The 11,596-nt window shown below is 37.1% G+C and overlaps 2 protein-coding genes across 4 annotated transcripts; both read right to left on the bottom strand.

Moving 5' to 3' along the window:
• Nucleotides 1-66: 66 nt before the first annotated feature.
• si:ch211-207l14.1 (uncharacterized) lies at nt 67-6,391 on the bottom strand. Its single transcript, XM_067459069.1, has 4 exons — nt 6,197-6,391; nt 3,576-3,842; nt 1,220-1,318; nt 67-868 (listed from the first exon to the last, which is right to left on the bottom strand). The coding sequence occupies exons 1-4, from the start codon at nt 6,389-6,391 to the stop codon at nt 761-763; spliced, it is 669 nt and encodes a 222-aa protein (XP_067315170.1). The 3' UTR covers nt 67-760.
• An 86-nt stretch (nt 6,392-6,477) lies between these two features.
• zgc:112023 (PI-PLC X domain-containing protein 1) lies at nt 6,478-11,038 on the bottom strand. 3 transcript variants are annotated; one of them, XM_067459068.1, is made up of 7 exons: nt 10,020-11,038; nt 9,769-9,905; nt 9,480-9,608; nt 9,241-9,396; nt 8,530-8,710; nt 8,377-8,419; nt 6,478-6,608 (listed from the first exon to the last, which is right to left on the bottom strand). In XM_067459068.1, the coding sequence occupies exons 1-7, from the start codon at nt 10,120-10,122 to the stop codon at nt 6,593-6,595; spliced, it is 765 nt and encodes a 254-aa protein (XP_067315169.1). In that variant the 5' UTR covers nt 10,123-11,038; the 3' UTR covers nt 6,478-6,592. The 3 variants fall into 3 exon arrangements, with proteins under 3 accessions (XP_067315169.1, XP_067315168.1, XP_067315167.1); XM_067459067.1 differs by lacking the exon at nt 6,478-6,608 and having other exon boundaries at nt 7,559-8,419; nt 9,769-9,901; nt 10,020-11,032; XM_067459066.1 differs by lacking the exon at nt 6,478-6,608 and having other exon boundaries at nt 7,559-8,419; nt 10,020-11,029.
• Between the last annotated feature and the right edge of the window lie 558 nt (nt 11,039-11,596).

The following is an 11,596-nucleotide window of genomic DNA, read 5'->3' as shown; positions in this document are numbered from 1 at the left end:
GAAAAATAAAACCTTACTTGCTTGGCCAGCAAAATGCATAATGAATACAGAACCGATTAGCCTACATTCACATTGACATTTTTTTTATTGGCTGTTTTCAACAAAAGTTTAGGAAACGTCACAGGAATGTGATTTCAGTAAAACTCCTTGTGTATATGTTCAATATACATTTATAACAATTATAGAAATGATAATGGCCAGTGAAATACGGTATAAACTCAAATGTACAAATTCCCAAAATATATATACTGAAGTATTGTAAAGAAGCACAATTACACAAATACACACCTCGTGAATAGACAATGCAAGCCTACTTTTGGTTCACAGCATTACATTAATTACGTTTTGTAAAACAGAACTGAAATTTACATTTCAAGTACTCCAAATGACTTATAAATATACTGAAGTGCATTTTACAATTTTTTATATTCATACAACTTCAGTTCATTTTGCTTAAATGTAGGCAGAAAAAGATAACGATGATACAAAATAACATTCATGTTCTTAATATGTAAATAAAATTTTAAAAAAGAATTTTACACTCAGTGGTGGCAAAATCAATTAGCCTATGTACAGAGAGATGTTCTGCCCACCAGTTTCACCTGAATAAAATCTCCCTGCGATTGGTGATATGACCACCTTTTGTAATATTTTTTTTTCTATAGAATAACTGTTCCTTTCATATCCATTGTCAGTTGTCCGCATCATGTAACCATCCTGTAAAAGCTGATGTCCAAGGTAGTTCGATTGGGTGGGCACTTCAGGGCACTATTACTCTGGTAGATGTCCAGTACAGGGGCTCTGGCATGGCAACATGCTTTTGACATGTGGGACAGGTCTGCTTGGTCCACAGCCACTCCTCTATGCACTAAACCAGTAGCAGGAGCACAAAATTTCAATTACATTCAGCTGTTTTGTACAGTGCTTTCAACAACATATTCTAAAGTGGCTTTACAAAGGACAGTATGTCAATACCTAAGAGAACAAGTTCCAAGGGACAATGGCACGTATGAAAGGTAGTTAGGGAAAATGAGGAAGAACTCTCGGGAGAAAACAATGGCTCAGCAGCTACAGTAAGTTATAACATAGAATAGGTAATAGCTAATCTGAAATGTTGTGATTTCTGGGCCATTTATATTTGGAAATACATTTCTGATGTTAAATTCGACCATTTATAATACCTAAGCTGGCTACCAGTTTATAAAGTCTGAAGCTTTACCTCACTGTGGAAGCTGTGGGAACAGTGAAGCTCTCTGATTCCTCCTCCTCCTTTGCGTAGGTCGTCATGACAGATCAGACACAAACTGTCCGCATCACTCTACAAAACAAACACCACATGATATCAACCAACTGGATTTGTTTTACCCCACGTTATTTGATCAGCAATACAAAATGTAATTCCATTTCACATTTTTTATGACCTGTCGATTTCATTAAAGTGATAGTTGTCCTCAAAATATAACACCTTTGGAACCTACTGACGTTCATTGCATGGACTAAAAACACTGAAACAATCGTCTGTTGTGTAAAAGTAATACATTTTTATCCACGTTTGTTTAAACAGTAAAATAGTAATTCATTTTATTTGGATATTTAGTTGAAAACTTCAAATCGAAATTTTAGTCTCCCCAACTGAACAAGCCAAGCCAAAGGCGACAGTGGCAAGGAACCAAAATCCGATCAGAATCCTCTGGCCTATTAACAAACAGTGTATGATTATTATTCTGGCAAAACAGTCGATGATTATTATTCTGGCAACGTTACAGGTCAGAAATTTGCCTAGAAATCTAGACACACCCTAGCGGCAGCAAATCTAATCTGCCGCAAGTCTCGTCTAGCAACTCTCAATACACTTCTGAGCTGTAAAAACCAAACTCTGGTCAGGCCAATCACATCGTGTATAGAGGCGGTGGGCGGGGCTTAACATAATGACGACAGCCGAGTTGCGCTTGCGTGCTACTAGTAAACACAGAAGCTGGCGAACGGCGATCTTTCAACAGCTTTGACCGAGACTCTGGAAGACTTGAGGTTAAACTTTTCTCTGAGAAAATAACAAAGAACGGCACTGAAGTCATTCTTAAAAAGGGAAGATGTGTTCGGAGTTTTGCCGACCGGATACGGCGAAAGTTTAATCTGTCAGCTAGCTTTGCTTCACGTTCCTCTGGTTGGTTGTAGCTCTATCCTTTTACGGACCATTTATCCCGCCCCTCGGATTGAGCCCTGTCAATGGTGAGTTTCCAGACCAAACATCTTGATGTGGGTCTGGCTTGTCAGGCTAGTCAGAAATCATATTAGATCGGAATATTCAAAAGTTATCACGCCAAAGACGGGCTTTTTGAGGATGACGCGTCGATTACACAAAATATAAATATTTAAAGGATCAGAGTCATCGCGCCGGAGATGGGTTTATTTAGGATGACGTGTCGAGTAAACAATTATTAAACATGAATATTCGAAAAATCGGAGTCATGACACTGGAGACGGGTTAATAATTCCATTATCAATAATAATTCCTTGTGCCAGTACAAACCCTCCTTTGGCATTAAAAAACTACTGTCAGGATTACTAAAGACACGCAGTGAACAAAAGATGTGGACAGGGTTATTTTTGCAGCTGACCCTATTGAATATGCATCAGTAGGAGTTTCCCTTTAAGACGCAACATTTATGGGAGGAGAGAATTTGGTAATGCTTTATTTTGATGGTCCCTTTTGAGAATTCTCTTGACTGTAAGTAACTTTGCAACTACATGTCAACTAACTACTCTCATTAGAGTATTAGTAGACTGTCTGCTACTAACTCTTTATTGTGATGCACAGACATTCTACTGACTAGAAGTAGCTTTGCAAAAAGATGGCAGTACATGTATGTACCGCCATACATGTACCGCCATCGTTGTATGTACAACGACGTTACTTATAGTAAACAGAATATGTTAAAGGGGCTATCAAAATAAAGTGATTATGCAAGGCGATTTACTAATATATGTGCTAGTCAATTTACTGGTATTTGCACCATTATTTACCTCCATCCAAAAAGGCATGTCTTAAACAAGATGCTCATCTGCACTGCTCTTGGTAGATTGCATTGGTCGTTATGGAAATGATCCGGCTGCGTCATTGTTGTTTAATTTGTGCTTTGTCAATAGATCACGCACAGAACTTTCCACTTTTGAAATTGTGCTCTAATGCAAATTTGCTCTTTTTTGTAAATCTGGCCTTAAATATCTAAACAAAATATTCAAACATGACATATGTGAGAGAGAGAAAAAAATAATAAAAATAAAATAAAATACACAACCCTGTTGTGTAAAATCTGTTAAAAAACAGATTTGCTGTTTGTTTTAGCTTTATTCGTTTAGTTTTTAGCTTCAGGATATAACGCGTTGTCTAGCACTCTGAACTGATAAAAAACTGATAAAGATTTTTTTAGCCTTGCCAAAGCACGGTATTATAACATAATAAAATGATCTTATCTCAAGCTCGTTTATCTAAATGCTCCAGAGATTGAATAACCTAGTGGTAATCATTCACATCTTTACACGTTCAAAAACAAAATCATATAAATCACACCAACCAGAGACATGACATTGCGGCTCCTAAATCGGGCTTTTCTCTCCAGTGGCTCATGCACCTCCGGGATGGTAGGGATGGTAGGGATGGCATGTGTGCGTCTTTCAAACGTGCTGCCCTTGGTTTGTGTTCCCGCCACGTTATTGCCAACATGGCTGGAGCGAGAGCATGGCCTCGCCTCACTGCTCTGAAGACAGTGGCTCTGGTAAGCTGGTCTTTGAACCACGGTGGTAGCGTGCAGGCGGCTCAGATGCATCGCATTCAGCTGAGCCTGAAAAATATGCATAAAATAAAGGCACATACAGTTCATTTTTCATTACAAATGAAAATATAACAATAACAGTTTAACAATAGTTTAATCATGACAACTCTCTGAATAGTTTTAGCATGTTAATAAAAATGACAATATTAATTTATTAGACTTTGGTGAACTGGATCGGGTATGCTGCTGCTGCAGACTCTATGGAGTTGCTACTGCTAATAGATACACAGGCACACTGCTGTGAGCATGCAAGATATGCTGCTGCTGCTGCATAAATAGACATACATAAATCCCACAGGCAGGTGGAGCGGGAGGGTTTCAGAGGAAATCTGAGACTGCACTGCAGGGCTAGCATAAACCTAACAATGAAACAGACTATTTCAATGTTAAGCAAACAAATCACATTGGCTGCACTCAAAATCAGCTTGTGTCATGCGTTAAAGGGTTAATTCACCCAAAAATGATAATTAGACCATGATTTACTCACCCTCAAGTAATCCTAGAAGTAAATTACATTCTACTTCCAGGCGAATACAATCAGTTTTATTCAAAATGCCCTGGCTCTTCCAAGCTTTATGATGGCAGTGAATTGTTTTTGAAGTAAATAAAAGTGCATTCATCCATCATATAACTGCTCCACACGGCTCCGGGGGGTTAATAAAGGCCTCCTGAAGCAAATCAATGCATTTGTGTAAGAAAAATACCCATATTTAAATCTTTATAAAGTAAAATATATAGCTCCCGCCAGATCGAACAAAAAAAAAAACGTAACCGCTGTCCGATGTCGTCAGATGTAGCGTAAGCATATTTGAACTGCGAGAAACGTGGGCGCTACACTTTTTCCATAAGTTGAATACAGATGGTGGAAGCTAGATCATTTACTTTATAAAGTTTTAAATATGGATATGTTTCTTACACAAACGCATTGCTTTAGAAGGCCTTTATTAACCGCATGAAGCTGTGTAAAGCAGTTATATGATGGAAAGATGGACTTTTATGGACTTCAAAAACAGAACAACAGTCACTGCCATTATAAAGTTTGGTAGAGCTAGGACATTTTTGATATAACTCTTTAATATGGCTTGAGGGCGAGTAACCCATGGGCTAATTTTCATTTTGGGATTAACCAGCCCATTAAGCATGTAAAGGACCCCATTAACCTACACCCTCTAGAGTTTCACGACTGAACTACAGTAGATATCTGTGAAAAGCTGAATTCGAATTTTAGAATGATACAGTATTTGATTTGTCCCTCTTTTGATTTCTAAAACTGCATGACTGTTTCTTTCATGGAACAAAATTTAACACATAATGGTAGTCAGTGGTCTTCAATGGTGTTTAGTTCCTAATGGTCTTTATATTTTTTTTCCATAGAAGAAAAAGATGTGTAAAGGTTTGAAACCACATAAGGTTAAGTAAATGATGGTGTAATTTCCATTTTAGGGTGAACTATCCCTGTAATGGAAGTAGGACTTCCTAGTAGGAGCTATATGCAGAATTCCTCAAGTTTGTGTAAAATCAGATGATCCATGTTATCCACTATGTGAGAATGATCCAAATGGAACTTTGTACAATTAGTTCAAATGGAAGATGAGGAGCATTTCACATATTTCTTATTAATTTGACCTCATGTATAAAACTATTTTAAAATGTCCCTAGGTTACTAAAAAATAATATCAGCCTGTCTGAAATGTCAGACCCTTCACTCGTGTCTACTTTAATCAGTTTTCTCTAAACACTGGAAGGTAACTTCAGGACAAACTCTTCTTAAGAGTTAAGATTATGCTAAATGTGTCCTGATTTGATCTCGGATGTCACAAACCTGTAAATCAAAGTGAACATTTAGCATTTTCACAGCTGTAAGATGCACCTTTTAATTTGCAACCTGAATTATCAGCTTTTCTGTACAAAATGTGACATTTTAATGATTCATAATTGCATTGGGCAAACTGTGTTTATTTATACACTTTTGCAAAAGCATCAGTTTAGCTGAAGAATAATAGTTTTTAACAAAAAACAATTTAAAATAAAAAGTTTAGGTTAAGTCTGCAACACTGTAACATTTTAACATATTTTTTACATAAGATTTTTAATAAATACATAAAGCAAGTAAGGATAAAAATAAGATAATAAAATGCAAAAGTTACTAAGGAGGGAAGAGTAATACATTGCTAGAGGAAAAGCCCCTAGTAAGCAAGTGGGCTTTGAGATTCTATTTAAAAGTGTTAATTGAATCAACTGCTCGTCAGCCGTCTATAAGACAAATCCACAGCGACTGTTTTTTCTGCTCTCATTTAAAGATTGTGTGCCACAGCACTCAAACATGTATAAGCTACACAAACAAATGTGTATTGTGTACTGACCGGGCATGGAAGTGAAGCTCTGCGACTGGCCAAAGATCGACTTGGAATTGGGATATCCCAACTGCTCTTCCTCTCAGCCTCTCTCTCCTCTTCCTCTTGTTCTTCTTCTTCCTCCTGCACCTCTACATCTTCCTGCAGTTCATATCCTCCCTGCAATGTTGTAAAGATTTCATCTTCCTCTTCCTCGTTCTCCATGTTAAACAGCTGTCCCTGAGACGAATACCTCCGAATGACAAACTGTGAGGGCCAGAAGCTTGAGGCTTCGCGACTGAGTTCTGGACAGGCCTCGGATTGCTGATTAAGCCTCTGTAATTAGATCCCCTGGTTTTCTTATCCCATCTGTTTCCTCTGTGGCTCTAAGCCTCATAGAGACGACACAGCCGAATGCAGGCTCCTTTAACTCCTGAGTAATCTGTTTAGGAGAAAGGTGGGGACTTGAAAGAGGAGGGAGGGGGTTCTCAAAGCTCTCTTGAAGCATCATGCTCCAGATTTTTTCAGAATGTTCTAAATACTTTGGGTATTGCATGTAGTGCACACTATGCTATAATGCAGTCGTGAAAAACTGTTGCCCAAGAAACATTCTGATTTTATCTTGGAATAAGTGAGATTATATTATATTTAAAATAAAGTCTGAAAGACTTTCTGAAAAGTTTCTCTGTGATAATTTTCAGATAAGAAAAAAAACCTTCTGTTTATTTACCTCATACACAAACTGAGTGTGCATCACTGAACCGGATTATCACTTAAGTAGATACTATATATGTTAAGCACCTTAGAAAGCGCAATCACAGGGGCCATCTAAAATTAGACCCCACAGATACATACATGTAAACCACATGGAGTAAAAGCCAAACAAGAGTGTCAACAATAGATGAAGTCATGACAAGACATTAGATGTTACTAAAATGTGCGTGACTCATTGGACAGGTAATGCGATATAATCTACTGAGCCACTTAGTCTTTGATTATATGAAGCTGCCCTTTCCATTTTGTCAAACATTGAAGAAAACGCTGGAAAGACGTTTAGTTAGATATTTTTAAAGCTTGATGCATCGATAAAATTGCAAGTAACATTATTTTAAAGGTATGCATCTCCTAGGGCCATCTGATATATGATGTATCTCCTATGGCTATCTGATCGGATTTCAGCTATTGGATTGGATCAACTCGTGAACATAGGGTGTTCAGAATCAGATTAGATCAAAATATAGAAATATATTAGAAATATAGGTTTTGATATAGATTTTTGTTGTTCATAACTTTTTAGTAATACATTTTAGGATATCCCAAAAATTACACTGATCTCAGCAGAAGAGTGTATTTCAGGGACAGAAATGTAATAAAAACTTTAAACCAAAAAAGTACAATCTTTGTTTGTTTAATGTTTAACTGTTAAAACAATCAATTAGAAGTAGACATTTTTATGCTACCTAGCCTTTAGGTAGCTTTCAGTAAAGTAAAAAAGAGATTTTAATTCCATAAATAATCCCCAAACAGTTGTAACTATCAAACAATTTTTTTTTTTAAATTATCACTGTTTGTAAACTAAATTGGCACAATCATGAACCATTCAAGAGTTCTTTGCGGCTCTGTAAAGCACTAGTAATCCTGGTGTGTGTATCTGGATCAGGCTGATCTAATCCAGTTTGGCTTCGAAAAACTGGCACAAAGGTAAAATGGATTACTTCATCCTGGAGAGCAAAACATGGGATAAAATATAACTTTTTTAACCACTTGCCCCTAAATAAAAAATAACCTAAATATGGATTACCTCTAGATGGCAGCAATGCACAAAACTTTTTTTTTTCTATCAGTTTAGGGACCGTCCCAAAAGACTGGAAAATGATTCATATGTAAATATTCAAAGCTTGCATTATTAAATCAAGAATGTGCAATATAAACTCTAATAAAGATGCTACATTTTATGTAATACAATTTTATATGTAACGTCATTTGTGGCAGGCATATTTATGGATCAAGTCTCTTTTAAGAGTGTTTGATTGAGTCCAATAACCAGCTGGGAGAATTCACTGCTGAAAACACCCACAAAATCTGCACAGATGATGTTGAAACATGTTTTGCCCGAGCCTGGACGCTGATGCTTGACCCAGTTCAAAAGCAGACTATAGGAGCTCAGGGTCATACTTTGCAATGACTGGCAGGGATGAGAAAGTATATACCTGGCATCCTCAGTTAGGTTCAGACCAGCAGCAAAAAACTTATCTGAAAACAAATGTGGGCGCAATTATTGAAGGAAGAACAACCTTTAATGAAATATATCTACTTCCCTTTTTTTTGGTGCAATTTGAACTAATTTTCTTCTTGTGACTGACCTGGTCTCCCTTCCTCTTTCCTCTCCTCCAGGTAGGATATGACACGATTTGGATCGGATGTGTTTGCCCACCAATATTCACACTGGGGCCACAGTTCCTCATGTCCAGACGCAGCCGAGTCATCATATGACAGAATAACCTGATAACTGTGATTCCAACACTCCTGTAGAGAGGGTGTGACCTGAAATTACACAAATAACAAGGGAATTATAGAGGAGTTATACTATTCAGCAGCTGGTCATGTGACCTCAACCCTAGGAAGCAACTCTGGGAAAAAAAAAGCTTTTATTGTTCCGCTGTTATACATTTTTTCATCTCATGTGACTGTACATCTATGGAACTTTTTTTTTTTTTTTTTTTAAAGCCCAGCATGTGACATTAGGGGAGAAAAACGTGGTTATGGTCAAATTTTGTTTTATATTTTCCCTTAATTTTAGGTAAATTGTGGCCATGTCGCACTACTTAAATGAATTAAAATAAGGGAAAGAATTAATACAATGTGGCCACAATTGAACTAAAATGAGGGAATACATTTATACCTCATAAATATAAATTAATTCTTGTCTCATGGTCAGATATCTTTTTCCCAAATGTCATGTGCGGGTCTCCATACCATTGCGAATTTTATGTTTATTTTTTTGTTTGCAGATTATTTAAAATAAATGAAAAGACATACATTAAGATTTTCACTTTTACATTAAACATACTTACATGATTGGGACAAATTTTATTGTTAAAAGTGCTTATGAGGAATTGAATGAGGTGTCTGTGTTGTTCCAGGTCCATTCCATCAAAGGCAGAAAGTGCAATGATGACCACTTCCTTGGTGTGCTGGTCTAACCAGTGAGCAACTTCTGTGAGAGCTTCCTTCAAAAATCACATCAAGAACACAACCAAAGTTATTTTCGATGGAAAAGAGATTTTAACATTCTGTTAGAATGATGACGTACCTTCACTGTCAGAAGAGAATAGATCCCATGTGCAAAGAAGAAAACGTTATTAGGGTCTTTTATCTTATGAGCTATTCTTAGATCAAGAAACCGAATCCCTAAATCCAGCTGGTTAGAGATGCTGTCCTCCTGGATAAAAAAAGTAATAATAATTTACCCACATTTGCTTCTTCTGTGGAACATTAATGTTGTTGCAAATAACGTGCAAGGCCGTGTTAGCATTCTGCCTTTTGTGTTCCACTGACTGAAGAACTAAATTCATAGAATTTTGGAACATGTCGGTTACTACCTGTGCTGTTGCCCATTTGATTATACAGGGCCGGACGATACATGGAAATAAAGTGTCTAACACTTGCACCACCATCGGCTCAGACTTCAGTACTGAGGACTGCTGATCTAAACAGTAAGTCATTGTGTCATGACTTCCTGACAAAAAAACAAAAACAAAAAAACGGTATTTTGATCATTGTTCAATAGTCAATCAAAGGCCATCAATTAATTGCAAACAAATCTTTAAGACATCGAAATAATCAGACGTACCGGGTATAGCGAGATTCCACAGCGGGGTGTCCCAAAAACTCGAGGGCATCCCAGCCATCCAGTCAGAACAACTGGAGCTGCATAATCGCTCTTCGTCCTCCATTTATAACGTTTTTATGAAAAATACACATAATCCTCTAAAACACGTGTAATACTGTACATTCACAGTATATCGACTATCCTCTACTGTACATCGTCCCCGGAAATGTGAAAAAAAATCATTGTTTCCGCGTTTTTACTTTGCCATGCGCAGCCAGACAAAAGTGCACGGAATTCCGTTTAGTGTTTGACGTGATCATATTTGTGAGAGCGGTTTGAGTGGTGGGAAATGTAAAGATTTTCCATGTTCACATCTCGTGACACTTTTTGTTTCTCGAATCTGAACGACAACAATGTTAGGGACCATCTGAAAGTGCGATTTCATGACGGTTAGTGGGAATGTTAGCAAAACGTTCTTAGAACATATTTTTTTGTTAGCTGGGAAGATTCTGATTCTTATACTAATTGGAGATACCAGACCCTCATGAGTCATGACCCAATGTTGAGCTGAATGATAGGAGCAATGCTATTCACCCCAACAAAAAAAGGATGTCATTCCCATCAAAAGTCAGGAGACAGAGACAAACAATCCGAAATGTAACACCTAAAAAGTGCTAAATGTACCTTGCTTGGAGCATTTTGCTGCAACTAAAGACTTTTTAGTAAACGTAATGTAGGCTATTTTCCTACCTGGTCTGCCTATTTGTTTCTTATATATATAATATTCTTATATTATTATATATTTTCCTACCTGGTCTGCCTATTTGTTTCTTGTTATTGATGTATGAAACAGCCTTCTTTGGGATATTAATTATCAGCCCACCAGTAGCCTACTCAATTTGAGGCCATACAACAGGATCAGAGTTGTCATAAAAGAGGATGACCTGGAAGCTATTTCCCAGCAGTCCTTGAGTGAGGGCTTTAATTATTTTAACAGTTATTAAATCATGGTTGAAAGGATTTGTAGCATATGCTGAAGTCCTTGAATGAATAATTCCCAGTTCTTGACTACTGATGTGAAACGAAATGTTGTCATGGCACATCACAGGATACACACCACTTTAGGCTTAGATTTTCATAAATTAAGCCTGTTGAATTTGATTAGCCAACAAACAAACAAACTCAATTCTGTTCTTGTTGAGAGGAATTAAATGAAAGTGAATATTGAAAAGAGACTTGATACATAAATTAACACTAAAACAAAGTGGTATCTTTTTATTATTAGGCTAATAGTGAACTACACTCCTGAACAAAATCTTAAGACCAGGGGCCTATTGCACAAAACTAGGATAAGGGATTAAGCCAGGATATCTTGGTGATCTTGTCATCTGTATGCAAAATTAAGTACACCGCTGTCGTGTAAACGTATCCTGAAGGCCCACGCACACCAAGAACGATAACCATAAAGAAAAATAACTGTATATTAGTGGATAAATTGAGCCATGATCATCAAGATATCCCGGCTTAATCCCTTATCCTAGTTTTGTGCAATAGGCCCCAGGGGATTCATTGCAGGTTTTACACATTTCGCACTAGTG

Source organism: Pseudorasbora parva, chromosome 12, assembly GCF_024679245.1.
Source record: "Pseudorasbora parva isolate DD20220531a chromosome 12, ASM2467924v1, whole genome shotgun sequence".
In the NCBI taxonomy this organism is placed as follows: domain Eukaryota; kingdom Metazoa; phylum Chordata; class Actinopteri; order Cypriniformes; family Gobionidae; genus Pseudorasbora; species Pseudorasbora parva.
The sequence above is the reverse complement of the archived record's forward strand: the minus strand, read 5'-3'. Positions and strand labels throughout refer to the sequence as shown.

Bases quoted from the DNA above. Each gene is read 5' to 3' on its own strand.
- si:ch211-207l14.1 (XM_067459069.1), bottom strand. From the start codon at position 6,391: ATGGAGAACGAGGAAGAGGAAGATGAAATCTTTACAACATTGCAGGGA. The intron at 3,843-6,196 runs GTCAGTACACAA...CATATTTTTCAG, and splicing joins GAGCTTCACTTCCATGCCCG to GCTCAGCTGAATGCGATGCA. The intron at 869-1,219 runs GTAAAGCTTCAG...CTACTGGTTTAG, and splicing joins CCCACAGCTTCCACAGTGAG to TGCATAGAGGAGTGGCTGTG.
- zgc:112023 (XM_067459066.1), bottom strand. From the start codon at position 10,122: ATGGAGGACGAAGAGCGATTATGCAGCTCCAGTTGTTCTGACTGGATG. The intron at 9,397-9,479 runs GTACGTCATCAT...TGATTTTTGAAG, and splicing joins ATTCTCTTCTGACAGTGAAG to GAAGCTCTCACAGAAGTTGC. The intron at 8,420-8,529 runs GTCAGTCACAAG...ATTTGTTTTCAG, and splicing joins GAAAGAGGAAGGGAGACCAG to ATAAGTTTTTTGCTGCTGGT.